Source organism: Xenopus laevis, chromosome 6L, assembly GCF_017654675.1.
Source record: "Xenopus laevis strain J_2021 chromosome 6L, Xenopus_laevis_v10.1, whole genome shotgun sequence".
Taxonomy (NCBI): Eukaryota; Metazoa; Chordata; class Amphibia; order Anura; family Pipidae; genus Xenopus; species Xenopus laevis.
Window position 1 is genome coordinate 69,157,260 of NC_054381.1, and position 26,669 is coordinate 69,183,928.

Consider the following 26,669-nt stretch of genomic DNA (forward strand, 5'->3'; position numbering starts at 1 on the left):
GTGATCACCCACATGCTCTTGTGCTGAGAGCATATGTCAGTCTTCAATAATGACCACTGGGGAGTAGGGATGCACCGAATCCACTATTTTGGATTCGGCCGGACCCCCGAATCCTTCACGAAAGATTCAACTGAATACTGAATCTAATCCTAATTTGCATATGCGAATTAGGGGTGGGAAGGAGAAAACATTTTTTACTTCCTTGTTTTGTGACAATAAGTCACACGATTTCCCTCCCCGTCGCTAATTTGCATATGCAAATTAGGATTCGGATTCGGTTCGGCCAGGAAGAAGGATTCTGCCAAATCCGAATCCTGCTGAAAAAGCCAGAATCCTGGCCGAATCCTGGATTCGGTGCATCCCTACTGGGGACTAACAGCAATCAACCTAATTAAAGCTGTGTCAAAAGTCTTTGTCATTGAAGGAAACGTTCACCCTGAATTTTGTACACAAACTTGTGACCACTGATAACGTGCTCTCATAGTGTAACATCTGGAGTTTAGGGAGTAACTGAAATCAATCTTAATAGTTAAAGGACAAGTTACCATTGTCCTTGTGGGTGATCATTATTTAAGACCGTATTAAACTATTTTTTGTTGTTGTTTTATAAATAGTCAGCTTATGACACTGACCTATTGATAAGAAGTCCTGATTTTATACAGTGAAACATATCAGACTTGTTAAAAATGCAATAAAACAATAAAAGCAAAATCGAACCATATTTATGTTTAAAGAGCTCTATGGTTTCAAATGTAAAGTTGCAGTACTTGTGCTAATTATGTCTAATAGTCACTAGAAAAATACACCGTACTTGTGCTAATTATGTCTAATAGTCACTAGTAAAATACACCTTACCTAACCATTCCATTTCCAAGACCAGACACCATCTGTGAAAACTCTTGTTCTAATGGCTTTTCTGAACCCTTCTGGTTAACCTGTAAAACATTGAAGATACCCATCAGGTACCCGAATTACATCACGGCACATGCACATACCTTTATCATGTCCCTAAATTCTCACTGCTCATGCGCACAGGCCCTTCTGCTTAACGGAAAGGTCACTGCACATGAATGGATCAAACACAGATTAGAACTGGGAAAAACAAAACAAAACACAGGTGGATCTCTTAGAGTGACAGGAGTACAGGGGATGGGGTCCAAAGCCAGATAAACAATAAATCTCAGGGAGTTGACAGGTTTAAGTAATTATATATATATATATATATATATATATATATATATATATATATATATATATAAATATCAACATACCGGTGCACTCAAAAATCCTCGTTGGTCACTGCCCAGGTGCTGGTTAGAGATAATATACAAAGCTGCAAAAAGAACCGCACTCACAGGACTTGTTCAAAGTGTACAAAAATAGAAAATCTTTATTTCGACGTTTCGGCTCTGAACTCAAGCCGTCTTCAGGAAGTGAAAACATACAAACAAACCACCCCTTTTAAGTGCTTAATGAGGCGCCAAATCTCCTGCGTGACATCACCATCTGGTGTGTATACTCATACAACCTATCAGTGACAAGTCCTGCTTTCAGGACGTGTACACAGGGCCGCCATTAGAAATCACGGGGCCCCGTACAACAAAATTTTTGGGGCCCCCTGGGCCCCGCCCACACTGACGACCAAGCTCCGCCCCATATCCCGCCCACATCGCAGTTAAAAGACCACACAGACATCAGCGCTAAAAAAGTAACCCCCCCCCACACAAATTGTAAAAAGCTATTGATGGTCAGGGCCCCCTTATAAAAAAAATTGGGGCCCCAAAAAAAAAAAATTAAATTTTTTTTTTTTTTTAAAAACATTGGTGGCAGGGGCCCCCTTATGAGTTAAAAAAAACTTGGGGCCCCAACAAAAAAAAATGTAAAAAAAACTAAAAAATAAACAAACATTGGTGGCAGGGGCCCCCTTATAAGTTAAAAAAAACTTGGGGCCCCAACAAAAAAAAATGTAAAAAAAACCTAAAAAATAAACAAACATTGGTGGCAGGGGCCCCCTTATAAGTTAAAAAAAACTTGGGGCCCCAACAAAAAAAAAATGTAAAAAAAAACTAAAAATAAACAAACATTGGTGGCAGGGGCCCCCTTATAAGTTAAAAACAAATTGGGGCCCCAAAAAAAAAATTTGGAAAAAAAAAATTTTTTTTGAAAAAAAAAAAATGGTGGCAGGGGCCCCCTTACAAGTTAAAAACAAATTGGGGCCCCAAAAAAATTTTTAAAAAAATAATTTTTTTTTGAAAAAAAAAAAAAAAAAAAACTGGTGGCAGGGGCCCCCTTACAAGTTAAAAAAATTTGGGGCCACCAAAAAGAAAATTAATTTTTTTTTAAAAAAAAAACCCAAAAAAAAACCAATGGTGGCAAGGGGCCCCTTACGAGTTAAAAAAAAAATTGGGGCCCCAAAAACAAAAGTTTTAAAAAAAAGATTGGTGGCAGGCGCCTATAGAATATTAAAATAATACATTGGTGGCCAGGGGATTAAAAAAAAAAAAAACACAAACTGGTGTTCAGTAGAATTGAACTCATGGCTTCAGTACTTCAACTTCGCCTCCTTTCGTGACTTCGGGTCTTTTCACCGCTTCAGGACTTCAATTTCGGCTGTTTTCGTGACTTCGGGTCTTTGCGCTGCTTCAGGACTTCGGCTTCGGCTGTTTTCGTGACTTCGGGTCTTTTCGGCGCTTCGTGACTTCGGGACTTCGGCTTTTTCCGTGACTTCGGGTCTTTTCGGCGCATCGGCTTCGGCTTTTCGGCACTTCCGCATTCGGCACTGAAGAGGAATGACGTACGGCTCGGGCGCTCGTAAGGGGGGCCCGGATCTTCAAAAAAATGCAGCGCTGCCGGGCCCCCCTTCATGCCCGGGCCCGGTACGCTTGTCCCCCCTGTCCCCCCCTGATGGCGGCCCTGCGTGTACATATATATAAGTGCATACATCAATGTGTGAACACGTAGCTAGAACAATCAGGCTACTGTTTAAATTGATTTTGGAACCTCCCCGCACCCAATGTGACAACCAGAACCCGTGATCAAACTGTGCAAAAGGTTTAATAAAAATCACATAACTTCATCGCGGTTTGCCAAGAAAAACATCATTTCAGAGTCCTGCTTCCACCGGACTACATGCCCACCCAGAGTATACTCTTGGTTATTCACGGCCAAACGCTTACTTGTTGTGTCGCCCTTAGCAGCATTACTCGTATCCGCATTGTGCGCAGTACCCTGTTCACTGGATCGCCTGCATGCCCATCAACGCACGGAGCTTCTGTAGGTAACCACTAGCAACCGGTCATCACCCGCATCGAGACAGGCCACTCCTCCCTTCACACCCCCGTACGGAACGCTCAATGAGCCGTCATACTCACGCTCTGTCTTTCTTTCACCCGTACAGAGCGAAAATTTTGAAGGCACCCAAACACCGGCTACTTTTAGTGCTGAATCCTCACATACAGGTAGAATTCTATTGTTTCTACCTGTATATCGAACAATGCAGTTCTACACACATATTGAAATGAACAGTCTTTCCTGGAAAGATCATAATTGTTCTATCTATTGTTCTATGGGGCGTGGCTTGGACGCGGAGAAAGATGGCCGCCTAAAGTAAAAGCTCCTCCAAAGTTCCCCATCAAGAGCCTACATTAGCACCCTGATCTAAGCTGGTTCGCAACTAAAAGAACTCCTCGGGTCCCCTGCAATAGCCCGACATCGGGAGAGTGCGGCTGACCTGAACCGGAGACAGCTTGCAGCCGCGGTACCGAGCGTCTACAGAGACGGGGCGGGATCATCCGCGCATTTTCCCGAGAGTCGTGTGCGGCTCACTGGAAGGGAGTAGTCTTCCGAGGCGCGGGGTACTGGCGGATCCCTGCAGACTATCCTGCTGAGGTATTTCAGCACATCGGGTTATTCAGCGACCCGCGGCTTCCACCCTGACTGCAGTCCACGTGGTGAATCCGGCCTGCTGCCGCTTTGACTGTGGCGGTAGTGAGCGCTCGTCTGGGGCCTTACTGTGGTGTACGGCCTTCTCAACACTGTGGCTGTTTAGGTGCCCCCTGGGGGCATTATCAAAGTGCGGCCTGCACAATTTCCCCGACTACGGGAACAACTAGGTTGCTGCGGCCTAGAGGCGCTTCCCACGCAGCATTCAGTGACGCACTTAGGGGGATACCAAAGTAGTGCCCTCTTACTACTGAGCTTTCTTCAGCACGCAGACTTACTGTTATTGAGTTCTGGGAACACTGGGGCTATCTAAACAGCGGTTACTAATGCCTGTGCCCACTTAATTGAAACACCACTAAACCCTTAAAGAGTTCTCTCCTACAAAATCTTTGGGATGGGATAGAGACTGTCCATTTGCTGGAACTAAGAGTGGGACAATATAGTGCGGGCAGATTCTATTTATTTGACCAATGCCTGCATATTTTGGATCTAGGACTGCAAACTTCAACTTTCAAGCCACGATTCCACTACATGCTTTAATCCACATGCTAAGCTTTATAACACTGTGAACTGCAGTAGGCATCCAGGTGCAACTATTGAACTCTGCCACATATTTCGCACAATCTCTGCTACCTGCATTAAGGAAACGCCGGCCTACACCCCACCTCAATTGAGTGGACAGAGTTGATTAGGCGAGATTATAGAACTTTCCTCCTATCCAGGATAAGACTGTTGGATAATTTCTATTGCTCGCTCTATACGAGTTCCCAATATACTATCATGACGGGTGGCAGGCAGAAACAAGCTGCTCCTTCCGCTGAGGGATCCTCGGACTTCTTCAGAAGCAGAAGTGCCTCGGCAAAAGCCGCAAAACAAACTACCCAAGCTACGGAACAGGAGATGGACTCCCCGTGTACTAAAAAAGATATAAATGAGCTCAAATCTTTACTTTTCTGTTTCAAAGATGAAATACAGAATGAAATCCGAAACTCGCTCACTGAAGTCAAATCCGAAATTACAGCATTGGATAACAGAGTCCAGCTATTGGAGTATGTCCAGGACTCGGTGCAGGAATCGACATCGAACTTGGAAGTGCTGATACAGGATCTCCAAACACAAGTCAGAGACCTTCAGGATGCTCATGAGGATCTGGAAAACCGCACAAGACGAAACAACCTCCGATTTCGAGATATACCTGAAACTGTACATCTCAATAGTTTCCTCCCTAACTATTTCAAAGCTCTGACACCCGACATAGAGGACAAGTTCCTCTTGCTGGACAGAGCGCATAGAGCATTGCGAGCCAGACCGAAACCTAATATGCCACCCAGAGACGTTATAGTTCGCTTTCACTATTTCCAGTCCAAAGAAGCTATCTTGAAAGCTTCCAGAACAAATCAAGTGGAATATGATGGGGTCTGTCCAAAGGTCTTTGCTGACCTAGCCTCGTCCACCTTGCAGAAACGGAAAGATCTCAGACCGTTAACGGATGTCCTTCGTCAAAAAAACATCCCATACAGATGGGGCTTCCCTTTTAAACTTACGTACCAGCATAATGGTTTGACCTACACAGTCAGACACCCTACTGACGTGGAAGAAGCTTTACCTTATCTACAAGAACCTCCAGCTGCGTCCGCAGAAGCGGACATCCCAGACCCTACGGAGCAAGACTAATTAGTTATATCGGTGACTGGTAACCGTCGCTTGGGAGTTATCCCATTCTGTGACTGACACGTAATGAATACTGTCGCTTGATAGAACTGGATTCTGATGTCACTTAATTTCAAAGCAGAGGACGGGATTACCTCACTCCTCTCTCTGATATGGACCTCACTCTAATTATATTGAGGATTTTACTGTATATTTTCTTTGTGCATTGCTTTCATAACTATCTTCTAGTTTGCTATAATTGATGTTATACCCTATATTCAATAGTTTGTTGCTCTTATTCCTCGACTACAATGCTATTTACCCCTCAATGACAGGGAATTTTTGTTTTTGGATCAGTTACACGATGGGTGCAACGGATGGACGTCTTCTCTAAGTTCAGGTCCGTGACCCCTCAGAAAGTGAGAATTCCTAGTGGGGTGCAATAGAAGTGCTCCCCCATTTGGAACTCTCGGAAAGTTTATTTCTAGTGAAACTAGAATATTTTACACTACTTTACTACATTATTTTATTTTGTTAATTGTAACCTTTTCCCCTCTTTCCTACTCTATACCCCCCCTTTTTTTTTTTCCTCTTCTTTGCTGCTTTAAGGTGCTTGTGCTTTACTCCGACAATATTTGTATATTGTGTTTGTTGACCACCTTTCTCTTCTCTCTTTTCACTTTGACTGTCTATTACTCTCAGGTTTCTCATACTCTACACCAGATCTGCGTGACGACGAATATGCCGGGCCCACGGACCCCCTCTGGCACCCACCCCTTTGATCTGAAGGTATGTTCACATAATGTAAATGGCCTAAATACACCGCAAAAACGTACAATGGCGTTTACGAACTATTATAAAAACAGAATGGATATCTTGCTGCTCCAAGAAACTCACTTTAGTCAAACGTCAACACCTAAATACTTATCGAAACACTTTCCTCAAGTTTACCTGGCTAGCTCCAAAACCAAGACTAAAGGCGTAGCTATTCTTATTGCCAAACAGGTCAAGTTTCAGCTCAAACACGAATATATCGATCAAGAAGGTCGATATATAATAATAACAGGTATGCTACAAAATCACCTTACCACACTGGCCTCCGTCTATGCCCCTAACACTTCCAGAAAAACCTTTTTTAGAAAATTTTTCACTAAACTTTCAGAAATCTCAGAGGGCAGAGTCGTAATAGGTGGCGACTTTAATACCACTCTGAATAACAACCTTGATAGGTCACGAGATGTTCTAGAAGCTAAAATCACTGTCACTCCAGATCAAGACTCCAAATGTTTAGCTACGCACCTTGCTACTGAGACCTTGGTAGATGTTTGGAGAGAGAAGCATCCCATAGATAGGGACTACTCTTTTTACTCCGCCGTCCATGCCTCATACTCACGTATTGATTTTATATTTACTAAGTCCACTTTTGTGGATTGTGTTCGCTCAACTAGAATTCATGAGATTACGTGGTCTGATCACGGAATGGTAGAAACTGTGTTTTCACAGTGGGATGAAATAAGAGGTCATGGATGTTGGAGATTGAATGAGTCTCTGTTGTTGGATGTGGATCTTAACGCAGAAATTTCTAAAACGCTTACGGAATACTTTCAATTCAATACTCTAGAGGACACATCTGCTGCCATTAGATGGGACGCCCATAAGGCGGTGATCCGGGGGATAATTATAAGACACGCTACATATTGGAAGAGGAGCAGAGCAGCGAAAACCCAGCTGCTTTCCCAAAGACTGCACGACCTAGCTATTGTCCACAAACAGAAACCCACTCCAGATAGCTATAGAGGCATACAAGATGCAAGAACACAATTGATACAGGTGCTCGCGGATAAGGCTGCGTTTACCATGCGGAAAACCAAGCACCTATATTACGAATATGCTAATAAGCCTCATACAATGCTAGCTCGCAAATTAAAAGCCCTGAACGCTTCACAAACTATACATGCTATTCGCACTCCCCTAGGAACGATCACAAGAAATACTAAACAAATCCTTCACACATTCCGAACTTTTTATGCAGACTTATATGCAGCAGATAAGGCTCCTGAGGCTACCAAGACAGGCGCGTCTGAGTTCTTAACTGAATGGGCACCCCCTCACCTCTCACGGGAACACCGGGAAATGTTAGCGGCGCCAATAGCCATAGAGGAAATTGAGCAGGTGATTAAGGATTCAAAATCGGGTAAGGCACCGGGCCCAGATGGTTATACATCGAAGTACTATAAAGATTTTGTAAAACAGCTTGCCCCTCAATTGAAAGATCTCTTCCAATCGTTCCTTAAGGGCGACCCCCCCACGAAACATATGCAAACAGCGTCCATTGTAATGATCTTAAAGCCTGGAAAAGATCCCTACAATTGTGATAGTTATAGGCCAATCTCGCTAATAAATACTGACCTTAAGATATTCTCAAAAATACTAGCTAATAGATTATCTGTAGTTCTTCCTAGTCTTGTTCACCCTGATCAAGTGGGATTTGTACCTGGCCGGCAGGCGGCTGATGGAGTACGTAAAGCGATAGACTTGGTTTGTAGAGCACCTAAGCTTGCCACGTCATCCCTTCTGCTGTCCTTGGATGCACAAAAAGCATTTGACAGATTGGATTGGACCTACATGTTTGCTGTATTAGACAAACTAAATATTCCTGAACCATTTCTCACGGGTATCAGACAGCTTTATACGGCACCCACGGCACAGATATTTAGTATGGGTCTCCTTTCTGATACTATTGAAATAAAAGGAGGGACGAGACAAGGTTGCCCTATGTCCCCTCTAATTTTTGCTCTATCTTTAGAACCGTTAGCTAATGCAATTAGAAAGAACCCCAATATTAAAGGATTTCCAGTTGGGGAGATGGAATATAAAATTAATCTTTTTGCGGATGATATTCTCCTAACGTTGACCTCCCCTCAAACCACATTACCGAACCTTTTGCAGACCTTAGAAAGATTCCAGCTTATATCGGGATACAAAATAAACCCCACAAAGTCACATGCCTTACCTTTAAAAATGTCCCCGTTGGAATTACATAGTAACATAGTAACATAGTAAGTAAGGTTGAAAAAAGACACATGTCCATCGAGTTCAACCTTTTTTTTTTTTTGTTTATTAACTACCTATCTGCCAGTTGATCCAGAGGAAGGCAAAAAAACCCATCTGAAGCTTCTCCAATTTGCCTTAGAGGGGGAAAAATTCCTTCCTGACTCCAAAATGGCAATCGGACCAGTCCCTGGATCAACTTGGACTATGAGCTATTTCCCACAACCCTGTATTCCCTTACTTGCTAAAAAGCCATCCAACCCCTTCTTAAAGCTATCTAATGTATCAGCCTGTACAACTGATTCAGGGAGAGAATTCCACATCTTCACAGCTCTCACTGTAAAAAACTCCTTCCGAATATATAGGCGGAACCTCTTTTCTTCTAATCGGAATGGGTGACCTCGTGTCAGCTGGAAAGACCTACTGGTAAATAAAGCATTAGAGAGATTGTTATATGATCCCCTTATATATTTATACATAGTCATCATATCACCCCTTAAGCGCCTCTTCTCCAGCGTGAACATCCCCAATTTGGCCAGTCTTTCCTCATAGCTAAGATTTTCAATACCTTTTACCAGCTTAGTTGCCCTTCTCTGTACCCTCTCTAATACAATAATGTCCTGTTTTTTTGAGTGATGGAGACCAAAACTGTACGGCATATTCTAGATGGGGCCTTACAAGTGCTCTATACAGTGGAAGAATGACCCCCTCCTCCCGTGACTCTATGCCCCTTTTAATACAGCTCAAGACCTTATTTGCCCTTGATGCTGCTGACTGGCATTGCTTGCTACAGCCAAGTTTATCATCTACAAGGACTCCAAGGTCCTTTTCCATAATGGATTTGCCTAGTGCAGTCCCATTAAGGGTATAAGTGGCTTGGATATTTTTACATCCCAGGTGCATGACTTTACATTTATCAACATTGAATCTCATTTGCCACTTAGCTGCCCAGATTGCCAGTTTGTCAAGATCGTGTTGCAAGGATGCCACATCCTGGATGGAATTAATTGGGCTGGATAATTTTGTGTCATCTGCAAACACTGATACATTACTTATAACACCCTCCCCTAAGTCATTAATGAACAAGTTAAATAAAAGTGGACCCAATACTGAGCCCTGGGGGACCCCACTAAGAACCTTACTCCAAGTAGAGAATGTCCCATTAACAACCACCCTCTGTACCCGATCCTGTAGCCAGTTTCCTATCCATGTGCAAACAACTTCATTAAGCCCAACAGACCTTAGTTTAGAAAGCAGTCGTTTGTGGGGCACAGTATCAAACGCTTTGGCAAAATCCAAATAGATCACATCTACTGCCCCCCCACTATCCAGAATCTTACTTACCACATCATAAAATGCAATCAAATTCGTCTGACATGACCTATCCTTCATAAAGCCATGCTGATTGTTGCTCATAATGCCATTCATTAGGACAAAATTTTGAATGTGATCCCTTAACAAGCCTTCAAATAATTTGCCCACCACAGATGTCAAGCTTACTGGCCTATAATTGCCTGGCTGAGATCGTAATCCCTTTTTAAATATTGGAATAACATCAGCTTTTCTCCAATCCATAGGCACCATACCAGATGACAGTGAATCTGAGAAAATCAGAAATAAGGGCTGGTCTAAAACTGAACTAAGCTCTCTTAGAACCCGGGGGTGTATGCCATCAGGCCCTGGAGCCTTGTTTACATTAATTTGTATTAAAGCTTTTTGAATCATATCCTGAGTCAGCCACTGACTAGATTGAGCTGAACCATTCGTGCAGTTATTAAGTGAGCCTGTGAACCCAGACTCCTCTATTGTATACACTGAAGAAAAGAACTGATTTAACACATTTGCCTTATCTGTATCTGTTACAACCATACTGGTACCATTATTTAATGGAGCTACACTCTCAACCTGCATCTTTTTACTATTAATATATTTAAAAAACTTTTTAGGGTTAGTTTTCACCTCCACTGCAATTAACTCTTCAATTAAAACTATTGCAACTTAATTTCGATTATAAATGGGAAACCGATTGCTTAGTGTATCTCGGAATACACCTCACCTCCTCGTATGACACTTTATACAAGGCTAATTATCCTACATTGATTGACAAATTGAAAAAAGATCTAGTCAAATGGCAATCTTATCACCTTTCGTGGTTTGGCAGAATAGCGGCTGTTAAAATGACGATTTTACCACAATTTTTATATTTATTTCGAACGTTGCCGATACATTTTCCAGAAACAATAGCCTCCTCGTTCCAAAAAAATATATCAAATTTCATATGGGGAGGGAAAAAACCCAGAATTAAGGCGGCTATTATGACTAAACCAAAATCATTAGGGGGATTGGGAGTTCCCCATTTATACAGATATTATCTGGCTAGTAGACTTGAAGTCATGGTTCACATACACGCCCCAACAGAGGAACCCTGGAAAGAAATTGAAGACTATTTCACAGCTCCATTACGTTTAGCTCACCTTTTCTGGATTCCTAAAACGTCTAGGGACACATCTTCAGAGATCCTGCCAACTTCACAGCAAGCGCTAAATCTATGGGACGCCATTGCAGTCAAACTGAAATTAACCACACCCACTACTAGATACAGAACCATCTTCTGTAACAAAAATTTCCCCCCAGGATGTACACCAACGGATTTCCAGCCATGGATAGCAGCTAACCTACTGACCCTACTTGACTTTATATCTGACCAGTCGGTTAATTCATTCCAACAACACAGGGAACGATATAACATACCACATACACAATTTTTCCGGTATTTACAAATGAGACACTATATAGAATCCTTGTTGAAGACTCAAACAAACCAAGTCCTATCCTACTTTGAGCAGCTATGCCATAATAATTCATACCCGACTCATCTGATCTCATTACTATACATGCGACTTGCCTCAGACCACACAGACATACAGCAGCCCTACATGACTAAGTGGGAAGTGGACCTAGACTTCACAATTTCCGAAAAAACTTGGACATCGATTTGGGATACTGCTAAAAAAACATCCATATGTGCAGTCTCTAGTGAAAGAGCTTATAAAATCATATTCCGCTGGTACTATACCCCGACACGTATTAGTAAGTTAAGTGGCAACCCGGATCACTCCAACTGCTTTAGAGGGTGTGGTGAAAGAGGATCTTTTATGCACATCTGGTGGACTTGCTCGGTAGCTCAGGCATTCTGGAAAGTGGTAGCGACTCTGCTCTCTGAGGTTCTGCATTGCACTATACAAGCAACACCACACACATTCTTGTTAGGGATGAAGATCAGAGCGATACACTTCCCACAGTCTCGTAAGTTAGCCACTCACATTCTTACAGCAGCAAGATCTCTATTAGCGGCGAATTGGAAAAAACCAAATATCCCAGGTCGTCCGGCGTTAATATCAAAGATAAACTGGATCAGAGCAATGGAATCCATACGACATCGACTTCATGATAGGAGCTATGAAGGGGAGTTGGAGTGGCATCCGTGGGCCCGGTACTTGGATGATCTGCAGACCAGAGGTACCATTTGCTGAGTGCACGCTGTCCTAACGTTTACTATAACTAGAACCTGATAGTTTTCCACCTCCCCCCCAGCTTTTCTTTCCTTTTCTCTCTCTCTCTCTCCGAATGTCCCCCCCTATACCTTTCCTCCCCCCCCTTAAGGAAACACTGCCACACAGAGTGCTTAACCTGAAACACTGGGACGAGAGATGTATCATTCTAGCAATCGCAGATAGAATTGTTAGGATACTAGGTTACGCTCCCGACTAATATGATCATATTACTGTTCTGTATATTATATCTGGCAAGATATTCCATTGTTCCATGTGTTGCTGTATTCTCTTTTCTGACAATTGAAATTCAATAAAAACTTTCAATAATAAAAAAAAAAATAATTGTTCTATCTATGGCCACCTTTAGGCTCAGCACAGCCACAAAGATTGTTGCTGCTGAGGGGCAGTATACCTACTTTTTATACTGTAGCTCTATAGGGCTTGTGCTGAACATATTTTTGCCTAGTATTAGGAAATATGTATGATTTTTGTTATTTCATGTACAAAATAGGGCAAAATCTGAAGTACAGTCACTTTTTACTTTTGGTTCTCATGAGCACGTTAGAAAAAAATCTAACTGAAAAGGAACTGAAATCTGGACTGCTGTAATGTAACAGACAAATTAACACATAGGGGGTTATTTATTAAAAGTGGAGTTGTGATTTTCCAGAAAGATTTGTGTTTTTAGAGGGCAGTTTCAGTAAAAATTAAAATTTTTCAGGTTAAAAAAAAAACTACATTTTTTGAAGATTTATTATGCCCCGAAGCTACAAAAAGCCCATATCCAAAAATACTCTAGCTAAAACCTGTTGAGGTCATGTAGAAGGCAAAGGCAGATGTCCCTTGCACAATTTGAAGATGTTTTTAGCCTTCATGATTGGTTTGCGGTTGAAAACTCGACCAATTGAAGTTTTTTTTTCGCAGATAACTTTTTTACTGGGCATTTAAAATAATTGGCATCTTTCAATATCATGTTTGATGGAGCCCCCATTTGTTCCCAGCAGGTATTAATAATACAGTAGGATGAATCAGAACTCTTATCACAAACACACAAATATATTCAAATTAGGAAATGCCAACCCTCCCTGTAAGGAAGGAAACTGCATGAATCTGTACTATATTTTCCTTTATTCAGGGACGTTTAAATCCACTTATGTTGGAAAAAAAGGTCTATGTAAACATGAATTTGATTAACTTACAATAAATACTATAGTATAACAATATAAAATGTTTTACCAAGTTTAGCACAACTTGCTTCCCATAACTTATGACCTGTGAGTCAAAGTGCCGTTGGAATCCATCCATCTGCAAAATATCACAAGATAAACATTATTTTAACACAAGGACATCTAGAAGTAGCACATTCTTCCCATAAAAAAATGCCCGAGTTAAATAACTATTTATTGTAAAATAAAGCAGAGTTCTCCCCAGGCTGTTTAAGCCAAGTGCATTGACCAGTGAAGAGAAATTTTCATTACAAACGCAGATAGGACTGTGGGTGATACACTGCACCCATCTATCAGCTTTTGTAAAAACTATTTTAGAGCAGGAGAAGTTGGATCGACATATTAATGTTTTTTCCAACACAGCCCCATTTTTTCCCCAGCCCAAATTTTCTTTTCTGGGGAGAACACTGTAAAGAAATATAATGTAGACATTATTTGTATGCATACAAAGACAACTGATTTTTTAGTTCTTTTAAATATTTTTATGCATCTATTGCACAACATAGGTTTAGCTCAAATATGCCTATCACAAAGAAAAGTTGGAAAGAAAAATGGAATTATCAACTAAACAGGTTAGTAAATCTAAGAGACGTAGGGTTCTATAAGGTCCAGTTCTTCTGTGTGTTTTGACATTTAATGCAAATGTCTACAACTTTCATTTTTTTTTCACCACAGTAGTTAATATGAAGCAGCAATTATATGGATAATGATGCATTTACAGTATTTCCAGTACTTTTGATGTGCTGTATAATTCCTAAAAGTGGCAATTCAAAAGTGCATTGAATTAAAGTAAATGGCTTGCATACCTAAATATGTTTATACATCAGATTACAAAACCTCAAATGTTTGCTAAATGTAACAATTTCTAAACCTTATTGGGGAAAAAGTAAACAAGCCGTTTGCTTTTTGTGTGTAAATCAACACCATAAAGAACCAAGAAAGCATGGTTTGTGTGTCTGTGTGTCACAGCAGACAAGTGGTTTCCAAAGAACTAGCATTTAAGTTAAACCCTGAAATTCACATTTATTCATTTATATTGCATTGACTCAAGTAAAGGTACATGTGCCCATGCATGCTCCTAGTAATGCATCCATTCAGCCCACTGTGATGAAATGAGCTCAGTTGTGTGCATGGATTTTAGGATACCTGTAACTGCCACCACCTTGAATCTGCCATTAATCTCTCCTTGTAGGTTGTGTTAATGGAAGCAAGCAAATTGGGTACTAATGCAGTTAATAATGCTGGAACACATACTGAACATGCTTAAACCATAAGCCACAACTTCTGGGCATTTTTAAATACAGTCGCTAATCTGCTGCCATATTGGTATATCACACACAAGATGTGGTAAATATTACTTGGAAGCATATTTATCATTTGTTGGGCATCAGGTTTGGATTATTCAAACATTTTAGAAGTGAGTTCTTTAAGGCATTGGTTTTCTTTTTTGTCACAAGTGTTTTCTCTAATATGTATTCAAAAAACCTACCCAACTAATAATAAATCTGCCCCTTAGCGAATGCACTGGTACACTGGGAAAAACACCGGATTGCTCTGAAACAAAGTAAGACTGAGCAGAAATGAGCATGCAGAAGTATTCAATTGTACCGGTGCCCATTCATCCCATTAAGAAACTGCAGCAAAGCTAGGAAACACATTCTATAAGTGCATTAAGTGTATAAGGGGTAGAAATATATACCTATTTTTACAGCAGTTTAGAGATGAATTCTGTACGAAAAGATTTTGGTGTTACGGACACTTAATTTACGTCCTGCATTTTTTTGTCAGCACAAAGGTCATATATTTTTGGCAGTGTTTAAGCACAGCCATGGTGATGGTGCTTATCAAATTGTATCTATATACTGTATGCACTGTTCAAGCAAAACTATTTCTCTGTCTTTATATATGCTGCTCAGAAAACCCTAACCTACACTAATGAGAGCCAAGAATTGGGATCAGATAAGCATTGGTGGTTTTCATGCAAATGGAATGATTTGGAGCAAGGCTTGTTTTCAGGATTGCCACTTTTTTTTAGTATAAATGAGGTGGTTCTCTCCTTAGAGAGATATTATACTAGAAGGTGCATACTAGCAGGGTTGGACTGGCATGTCAGGGCCCACAGCGACTGCAACTCAAACAGGAGTGGTGCCGGGTTGGGTGCAAGGAAAAGGGCCCGTCCGTTCCTATGAAGGGCCCATCCATTCCTACAAAGGGCCCTTCTCCTGGCACCCAACCCTGCACCACTCCTAACATCCCCCTGAGTACCTCTGTACTTGTGTCTATTTGGGGGAAAGACGCCAGTGCGGGTGGAAGAGCGGAACTGGGTTTGCTCATGCCCATGAAGGTCAGGGCCCACTCATGCCCATGAAGGTCAGGGCCCACTGTGTTTTTTACCGGTGTTTTTACAGGTTCAGTCCAACATTGCATAATAGAAGATCATATGAAAGATCATATGTAGAACTATACATATACAGCGTGTACGTAGATGTAGATCAAATATGTAGGGCTAGAGTTCCAATTGGAAGGTCTGGGACAGGGTTTCAGAGCTTCACATAATTAAGCAACATTTAACTTGCATATTAACTAGCAAAAATGAGTAAGGCAGCAATTTAGACAAATTCCTTACATGGTTGACTGCTTTGCTGATCTGAGGCTTTGGTTTATATTTGAGATTTGGTCTCTGTGACCAGTAAAATGGAATAGATCCACGTGTCTGAAAGAAAAAAAAAAGTTAATAGCCACATTCCAGATTTACTGTTAATTACTATATATTTAATAGAGTAAAGGCAATTAAAAAAAATGACATGTTATCTTTAATGAGATGCCACTCCGCATATCACTCTCTTTGTATATACTGTTCTACCAGTTGCAGGGAATCAATGCTTCCCTACCACTCACTGCAAAGTTTTTAAAACACCCACTAGTGAGTTACAGATCGGACACTGACCCAATACGGTCACTCATTTACCTTTTGAAAAGCACAAGAAAGAGTTAGAGAATTAAAAAGAAAAGTCTTAAAGGTATGTACTGTATTCTAAAATAGAAAAAATATTAATAAAACATGCAGTTTTTACTTCATAGCTGAAGATCCTTAAAGGACCAGTTTTTTAAACACAGCTCAGCTTGAATACTACACAAGTAATAATAAAAATTGTTTTGGCTGAATTAACACTGCCTGCCATAGGCTGTAAATTCTACAGCTTTGCCTGACAGGGACCTGACTGACTATGCAGTTTAATTTATGTTTTTGTGCTATTCTTTGATGTCTGCCACACCACAAAACTTGTTGCCAACACAAGGCATGCCAATATCAAAGATCCCTAAGCAGAGAAAATTTTAACATCTACACCAGCAGTAGATATAGTAAACAACCAATGCATCAATTCTGATACTTTTCTAGTTAACTTGAAGTTGGATACCTAGTTTACCCCTTTTATAGGTTGTTTTTATGCAAGTACTGTTTAAGAAGGAGAACTGTCCTATGTTTTATGATGTGATAGCAGAGAGTAAAACATCAGGCATGCAAGATTTACCTGAACAAATGAAGCTTTGTTACCATTGTAATGAACAATCTGCTCGGTTTCAACAAAGTTTGCAGCATGCCCCTCTGAATCAATACCTAAAAGCAAGAAAAATACATTTGGTAGAACAACAAACTATGGTTAGAACATAAACTGACCATACACGTGATGATCTGCTCGTTTGGCAGGCGCAATATTTGGCCCTAGGGCCAAATGATCAGATCATAATGACGGGTATACAGTCTGATGGACAGAGGACCACATCAATGAGCCAAAGTGGTAATTGCACGGATGAGATTTTTTAACCAGTCCAATCAATATTTTCACCAGATATCAGTTGTGTAGGCAGGGATCCCCATACACCTGCAGATAAGTTGCCGAATTGCCATCTTAAATCTAACAGTGTATGGCCATGGAGTCTGCTGTATGATAGTTATGCCACTGAACAATGCAGTGTCTTTTACTTCCACACTACAGTCAGAACCTACATAGTTATATAGTTAAGTTGGGTGAAAAAAAACAAGTCCATCAAGCTCAACCCCTCCAAATGAATCCCAGCGCACATACATACACTCACATAAACTATATATATATATATATATATATATATATATATATATATATATATATATATATATATATATATATATATATATATATATATATATATATATATATATATATATACACACACATATATATATATATAATACATATACACACACACACATATATATATATATATATATATTTTATGTTGGTACAGTGAACGCACTCCTCCCGGATTCAATTCTGTTGATGGTGGTGCGTTGGTCAAAGCTTTATGTTATAATCCAGTGAATGGACCCGCACTCGTTCATTTTAGTGAAATAAATGTGCTTTATTCACAAGTTCATTTCCAACGTTTCCCGCACTCGTTCATTTTAGTGAAATAAATGTGCTTTATTCACAAGTTCATTTCCAACGTGAATAAAGCACATTTATTTCACTAAAATGAACGGGTGCGGGTCCATTCACTGGATTATATATATATATATATATATATATATATATATATATATATATATATATATATATATATATATATATATACACACACACACACTAATGTCAATATTAACTGTAGATTTAAGTATCACAATAGCCTATACTAGTATGCTTGTTCAAGAAATCATCCAAGGCCATCTTAAAGGCATTAACAGAATCAGCCCTCACAACATCACCCGGGAGTGCATTCCACAACCTCACTGTCCTCACTGTGATGCTTTAAATGAAAGCTCTGTTCCTCTTATCTAAAGGGTGACCACTGTTGCAATGATCCATTTTATTGAAATAAAGATCTCCCACAATTTGTTTATAATGCCCGCTAATGTACTAAAAGTAATCACGTCCCCTTGCAAGTGTCTTTTTTTTTCAGAAAGAACACCACCAAACTCTGCTAGCAAGGGGACAGGATTACTCTTTATAAGTACATCAGAGGGCATTATAGACATATCGCAGGAGATCTGAGATAAACAACCAAAAAGGACCCAAACACACTGCCTAAGGGGCAGTTATAGGCAGAAAACATGTTCCAGGATAAATTGATTTGTTATAGTCTTGGGCTTTAAAATGTATTATTTTTATTATCATAGTTAGATTCATCATACCTCTTACATAATACCGTACACCTGCTCGGAAACAGCTTCTTCTGGAGATGAGAATCCAGTCAAAGTATTTTCCATTTATGGAACAAGAATGTATAGCAATAACTGAAAGTAGATAAGGTAATAACTAGATAGAAAATACAAAAACTATGGTTTTAGCTTACTGGGCTGGATTGTTGCTGTGCTCAAGTGGAAAAATGCTGTATAGAAATAACCCAAAGGCACCTGATACCACTTGCAATTTAAGAGCATGGCAAATTCTTGCAGTGACAGATGGCCTCTATCATATAGGCATCATGCCAAAGGACAATTTTACTTTGATTTGTATATAAAACATTTGAGTATTGCCTTATTTTCTGTCACATTAAAGCATCAAATTTCATTTATGTTTTTATACTTTAAAAATAATAATAATAATTATTATTATTAACATGTATTTATAGAGCGCCAACATATTTGCAGTGCTGATATGAAAGGTATGTTGCACTGGGTGAAGGCTTCAGTGCTAAATGGTATAATATTTTAAGCCGTGCAAAACTGAATTGAAGTAAAATGAATTCAGGACATTGGTACCACTTATAAAGTCATAAAATGTAGGGCAAATTCATCATGAGATGGATGTTTGGCTAACAATCATCACCTTGTTCTGATTGGCAGCACAGAGTTGCAATAGAGGCTCAGTTCCATACAGCACTACCTGCATGTCTCCTAGGGCTTGTTTCGGTTTGTTCTTTGGTCCCACATTTCCTGATAATATTAAGCATATTTCATGCAACATAATAGGGAATCCATTAGGGCGGGACTGATTTAAGATGTAAGATCTCTGTAAGACACAGAGGAATATGTTGGTGCTATATAAATTAAAAAAAAAAAAAAAAAAGAAGAAGAAGATGCTTTCCAAGGATAACCAATTAAATGTTTTTTATATGTTCCTCCCATAATTCTGAAAATGATGCTTGGACATTTATTAAGTTACTTTGAAAGTCCAGTTGCTTTAGACTGCTCACTATTAAATACTGCTTACCGTGCTGTGTCAATATTATGCTTTTATTTTACATTAAATTAGATAGACTTTTTCTTGGCCTGCCAGACCTGGGTTCCTTGCAGTTCAAACCTCTGTGATGGATTTTTGTAGCATTCCCCCTGTACCACGATAATGAATAATCTTTGTTTTCAGATCTTTTGAGAGTTGCTTTGAGGATCCCATGCTGTCACTCTTCAGAGAAGAGTCAAACAGAAGCACAACTTGCAATTGGCCACCTTAAATACATTTTCTCTTTATTGGACACACCTGCCTATGACATTTAAGGCTTAACAAGCTAATCCAACCAATTTGGTGTTGCCAGTAATCAGTATTGAGCAGTTCATGCATTCAAATTAGCAAAATTACAAGGGTACCCAAATTTTTGCACAGTCAGTTTTTCCAATTGATTTAATTTCATACAACTGAATACTGCTTCACTAAAAAATCTTTGTTCAGAAAACACCCCAGTACTCAGATGTTCCTGGGAAATGAAAGACATACCACTGTTATCTTTTTTTTGTTGAAAGTGGAGTAAATTATTATGCAGGCTGAGTGGTTCCCAAACTTTTTCATATGACTGTATATAAAGCTTTGCACACAGAAATACAGACATTGTCAGAAATAATAACACAGATCATAATATTATCTGCAATCAAAGGATACATCCATGAACCACTGGAATTGCAAATTTCTGAATCTGTAAAACAAAACAAATTTAATTTAACCAATTTATAAGCATTAAATGGTATGCAGTGTGCAACTTCATGCACAGTAAGACATTTTTACAAAAATATTTAAGTAAATTTGTAAAATTAAAAAAAAAAAAAAAAAAAAGACTGGAAACTATCAAATAAACTGAACACAGAAGACAATTCAAAATGTAAAATGTGAGCTTACTCTCCAAAACAAAAATCCTTTAGAACAAATATACTATACATAAAACAATATCACTTGACATAGATGTATTGCATATCTTATCTTTTATCTAAAAAGCTCAGAATTAAAAGAAGGCCATTTCCCATTGCCTCAATTTTAACCAAATCAAGGGTTTTTTTTATTTTCCTTTTTCTCTGTAATTATAAAACAGTAGCTTGTATTACATTTTAAGCTGCATAAATACATATTGGGTCTATTTAATATTTAGTGTTGAAATTATTTCTGTACTATGCTTTCCATAGTATTCTATAGTAACTACTGGCTCTAACCACCTACATTTTACATGCTCAGTAACCCTATAAAAACCAAGGACTAACCCCGGGTAGTGCCATAATATCTGAAAAGGGCAACATGCTTGAAATGGCCAGCCAATTTTTACATCAAAAGACGACATACTTTGTCATACCATCTTCATTTGAGAGAAACTGGTGATATGCTATACAAATTACAAGGAATGAGAGTTTTACCGATACAGTACAGTTTATTACGCACTTGCGTACATCACAGAAAAGGAATTTTAGCAATATACTTCTCTTTGGACAGTAATTGTATTAACTATGGAGACGACTACAATTTTTCAGAGACTTTCTCCTGTTCAGTCAGATAAATTATTTGTCTTTAATGACGAATTCCATCTGTAACTACAGGGGCCCATCATGGGAGTGGCTTTTGCATCCATTTACCCAACCTATTAATGGCTTGGTGGATTCTTTACTGGTGTTTCGCTGATGACCATCTAGGACATCTGCTGCGTCTTCATCAGACACGAAAAAAACAGATGATGTTGGAAAGACTTTTTTTTGTCCATCTGACTTTCTGATTCGACATTACATTACAGCTGTAGGGGATCAGATTTCGTAGCATTCTATATTCTGATCAAAATTGTCCATATAGTTTTACCCTAAGACAAAGAGGCTATAGCAACAGATGTCTTAAAAAGGTTGACTGCATTTCTTTACAGAAATGTGCAGCCTTCCAGTACATTTCACATAGCTCTCCAGCAGTAAAATATTGCTATTATTATCACTCGCCCCTGCAGTCCGTTATCTCTGGGAAGCTAACTGTGGTCCATTCTTGATACATACGAAGTCAGCTGCAGTCCTATTATTCCACATAGCAGCCCAGTATTGTCTATGGCAGGGTATGCCTGAGCAACAAATAGTGCTGTGTCTTTTGCCCTTAGTCTGAAGCTTTAGAAACACTCCTTTACCTGCTTGACTCAGACTATCTACCGTCCCCCCCATACTTGATTTGCTGTAGTGAGACAGAATATATGCCTTCTACTGCCCAATTGGTTAATCCATTAGTCACACTGCCTCCTGCAGCAGCTACTTCTGATCATATGTCAGAGGAAGGAGGGGTCAAGCAGACAGGAAAAGTACTTCCAAAACTTCATAATAGGTGGTTATTTTGAGGTGGCAGGGTAGACAGTCACTTCTATCTTCTACATGGAAAGAGGTTAGAGAGGTGAGGTTGACTTTGGCAGTCTCCAGGGAGGATGGGGATATGGTTAAATCGAGTCATGGGCTTTACACCATTTCTGTACACTTTTTAACATGACCCCAATTAAAAAGAGGGTACATTTTCCCTTAATTGAAAATCCAAAATAAACGCTTTGTGCAAATTATGGCAGAAGCCAGAGTTAATCCAGCTAAAGAATGGTTGGAATATAGCATCAGTTTTTTCCATGTCAAAGAAAGAATTAACAATATACACAATTTACTATTTAATAGGTGGTACAGTTGACGGGCAAGTAAATGCAGCAATACACCTTAACATTCACTAGTCTGGCTAGTTTGCCATATCGGGGCTCAGTCGTCTCAGGCCAAACAATTAGATCATAAAAGTGCTGGCTGTCAATAGTTGACTGCATCAACCAGATGAGTTTTATTTCTATCATTTGAATAACCATACATTATGATTACAATAATCAGTAGGATTGTTTTACCATCAATATGAATTTATGTTATTAGGATCTAATACAAGGTACTGTTTTATTATCGAGTGAAAAAGGAAAAATAGCTGTTTTAAAATGGACTCCATGGGAGATGGCCTGCCCATAATGCAAAGCTTTCCGGATATCAAGTTTACAAATAAGAGATGCCATACCTGTATATTATAACTTTTTCAACTGTAATGCTGGGCTCTGACCACCAAAAGATATGTTTAGTATCCCATAGAACCGTCAGCCGCATATTACTGTTTGGATACATTTATACAATGGATACAACTATAGCAGGACAACTTGTAGGGTAAATAGGAATTGATTTCTTTATCAGGAGAATTAAGTTGCCAAAATATATTTCTGCAGAAATATTCTCACCATTATGTACACTTCTGTGAATCTACATAGTGTCCAAATAATATAGAAGTGTAAAGATAAAAATCATACTAATTATTGGAACAAGCAACAGAATAACAGTATTAACATAACATTTGAATTACCTCAGGTTGAGCTGAAAATTCTCTTAAGAGATTACCATTCCAGACAAATCTCTGATCAGCCTATGAGATAAAGTTTGTAAAATTGTTTAATGCATGTAACCTCTTCATAATTATGCAGCATAAAACACTAATATAAAAAACAACTAGGGAATCACAAGCAGTGTATTCTAAGGCCATGGGCATACGGAGCATGGATGTCAAAATTTCTAGCACAGTTAAACATTTTGGTATAATGCTTTTCTAGTGTTTATTAAAGGAGAAGGAAACCCCCAGGGCGCTAAACCCCTCCCCCCTCCCCTGTGCTGCCCCCCTCCCTACTCCCCCCTGGCCTACCTGTCCCCCTGGGCAAATGCCCCTAACTTTTTACTCACCCCTCTGCGCAGGTCCTGTCCACGGAGTACGCAGTCGCCATCTTCTCCCACGCGCGTCTTCTTCCTGCTCTGATCGGCGTTTTCTGGCGCATGCGCAGTAGGAACAGGTACCGGTACGGCTCTACTGCGCATGCGCCGAATGTCACGGAGTGAAATCGGAAAACTTCGTGACATTCGGCGCATGCGCAGTAGAGCCGTACCGGTACCTGTTCCTACTGCGCATGCGCCAGAAAACGCCGATCAGAGCAGGAAGAAGACGCGCGTGGGAGAAGATGGCGACTGCGTACTCCGTGGACAGGACCTGCGCAAGGGGTGAGTAAAAAGTTAGGGGCATTTGCCCAGGGGGACAGGTAGGCCAGGGGGGAGGAGGGAGGGGGGCAGCACAGGGGAGGGGGGGAGGGGTTTAGCGCCCTGGGGGTTTCCTTCTCCTTTTTAAGCATGGATTACTTCCTGCCACTGTGCAAATAAACCACAGGTAATATGTAGTGGAAAGGAATGATTTTAAAGGGAGAAACAATGAACGAATGTCTAATTCATTTGAGATCATGTCCCTGAAGTGCTTTGAATGAAGCCAAGTACTGAAAGCCCTGGCACAGCAAATGTATTAAACTCCCAAAACAGATGAGACTTCTTGACTGAGTCAGTCAGGATTTTATTTTGTTGGGTATGTGCAAGTCTAAGTCTGTGTAAGGGAAGCATGGGCCAGTGCATTTATTCCTAAAAGAACTAAAAATGCAAATAATGTAGCAAATAAATGCACTTATTTGCACCTCCCAGTGAAGTCACCTTTTCTTGTCCTTGAATTTTAATTCATTACTACAAATTAAAAGTGGTATCAAAGTTATTTGTCAAAATAAAATGGGATTGCTAATTCATAAAGACTATTCTTTAAAAAGATATAATAATGGAGCAAATTGTAACATTTCAGAATCTGCACCTGGATTAATGAGTTGCCACACTGAAATACCAGAGACAAGAACATTAATCTTTAAGCTTCATTCAGGATAAACGGTAAAAAATTTAAAATGGAAGCAAATGAAAAAGATTGTTAATTCTGATGAGCAATATGAAAACAACTGAAAACGTCTGGATGGTGCGAAACCACTTTAATGACTTTATTGTGGCTAAAAATACTGGCACCTTTGCAGATAATCACAAACTACTCTAGAATAAACGATTCTACTGCAAAATATGTTAGAAGTCGACAAAACCAGGTTTCCACAATTTATTGTTTTACAATTAAAATTGCAGAACATTTTTTATTAAGATTTAGAACTTATATCCTTTCTTAAAATTGTAACCCTAGACTTAACATTTAGTAAAAAATCCAGATAGCTGATCAAGAACTTTCTAAGGCCATGAATTAACTACTACACATCTCTACCAACAGTTTGGCTCACTCTTCTTTTGCAAACAGTTTCAAATTCTCTGAGATAAAGAATATCTTCTCTAACTGCAGGTTTCAGATCTATCCAAAATAGTTCCTTGGGATTTAGATCTGGACTCATTGCATGCCCAATATGTACATTATTTTGTCTTCAGCCATTTCTGGGTGTTTTAGTAATGTGAGTTAGTAATGTTACAAAAAAGCAGAGAATAATTTCCATGTTAAATCTTGCCAAACTTTACAATTAAATCTCTTTCCTTACCCTTTCAAGCAGGCTCATTTCTTGGAATTCAGGACTTGTATTTGCTAACCGTTGTAGTGTGTGGGTAAGGTCATAAGATACAGAAAAGTAAAATCCGTCCACACTCAGGACATGACTGAGCATCCCAAGGAAAGCCTTGTTGTCCTGCAGCTATTTAGGAAAAAATATGGTTAGAATTTAGCACTTATTAAAGGACAAACAAGACCTGTTTCTACCACAAATGCTTAAAAACGTAATATGAGAGATATCTACAATACAGGACCCGTGTGCAAAGGACTAACAAAGGCCACAATCTGCCATTTTTATTTGAACTTTTCCTGCATTGTTTAAGTTGCCGCAGGTCACTGCCCTCCATTTTGGAGCTTTCCCCTTGGATAGAGTTGTCAGTGTTATACCACTGTTGAGCTATATTGCAAAAGAAGAGCAATGAGTGGAGGCTGTATTAATTTTAAAAGTAGATTCTATAAAACCACTGTATGTTAAATAAGGGCAATCATATAATCATTAAAAATGCCTTTGCAGGCATTTTAAGCAATTAAGAGATTTGAGTGGTTTAGCAGACATGATACTTAGCATCTCATAAGGAAAGGTATTTTCTGGAGTTTTGGATCTATGACAATATGTACAGTGTCTCTTTGCCCTTAATGGTCATTTTCCCAAGTAAAAGCTTGGCACTAAAAACTCACCTGTGAATCAGTTAAATGTAACATTGTCTTTTTATAAGAAATTATGTCAAAGTCTGTTGCTTTCCAAATAGAATGATTAAGGAGATCTCCTACTTTCTTCCTTCGGGTTATCACAATCAGATACATTCCTGTAAATGAGATTGTATGAAAAAATAAAGTTAATTGTACACAAAAAAAGCAAGTACTTAACTTGATAGAGCCACTTTATCCTGAGTCCCTCTTTAACAATAAAGTACCTGACAATTTTCCTGAATTTGGCATGTATATTGCCTGAAAAGATGTTTTCTTTTTTTCAGGAAAACTTTAGGCAACTTTGCCTAAATTCCTCAAGTAGGTAACATGGCATATGGCTCTAAATACATAAAAAAATTAAATTTTCACAATATAATATTATATATAACTATGGGTATACTGTTAGTTTAAAATGCATTTCCAGCCAAAAGTACTGGAAATTACATTCAAGAAGTGTCTGAAGAAGCACATTTTGCACCAGAAATAAGCACCCTTTAGACCAGTGCTGTAGAATTTATATGGTACAGAGGGCCGGAATTTTTCTAATCTACATGGTGGAGGGCCAATAATGGAAGCCAGTGTTAGCCACTCCCTGTTTTTAGACCACACCCACTTTAAACCATACCCATGTTACCGCAAGACCATGTCCACATTTATAGCACACCAAAAAAACAGATGGTTGGTGCTCACTGCAAGGATCAGGGCTTGAACTAGGGGTAGGCAGAATAGGCAGCGGTCTAGGACGCCATCATTGAGGGGTGCACTTTTAATGGGGGTTTTTTTTTTTCAAGTGTTTATTTAATAATTTGTTTCAGTTATCATGGTCACTCAGTCCGGTGGATCAGATTTATTTTTGGCTGCTGTTGGCACAGGTAAAGATTGGGCGGCAATATGATGGCTGCTGGAGGGCTGTATGATGGATGGCTGCTGAGCTTGCTGGTACAGGTATGGGGAGG

General features: G+C 39.4%; 1 protein-coding gene across 2 annotated transcripts in view; it reads right to left on the minus strand.

The window, feature by feature from the left end:
• The window catches only part of sacm1l.L (SAC1 like phosphatidylinositide phosphatase L homeolog), a 66,573-nt gene that overhangs the window by 20,376 nt on the left and 19,528 nt on the right, over positions 1 to 26,669 (minus strand). For both annotated transcript variants that reach the window (NM_001357609.1, NM_001092680.2), the window contains exons 4-12: positions 25,702 to 25,829; positions 25,016 to 25,165; positions 22,996 to 23,055; positions 20,278 to 20,311; positions 18,594 to 18,695; positions 16,957 to 17,042; positions 16,050 to 16,136; positions 13,434 to 13,502; positions 856 to 935 (exon numbers count right to left, since the gene is read on the minus strand). In NM_001357609.1, coding sequence (NP_001344538.1) covers positions 856 to 935; positions 13,434 to 13,502; positions 16,050 to 16,136; positions 16,957 to 17,042; positions 18,594 to 18,695; positions 20,278 to 20,311; positions 22,996 to 23,055; positions 25,016 to 25,165; positions 25,702 to 25,829 — 796 coding nt within the window. The remainder of the gene's footprint in view (positions 1 to 855; positions 936 to 13,433; positions 13,503 to 16,049; positions 16,137 to 16,956; positions 17,043 to 18,593; positions 18,696 to 20,277; positions 20,312 to 22,995; positions 23,056 to 25,015; positions 25,166 to 25,701; positions 25,830 to 26,669) is intronic.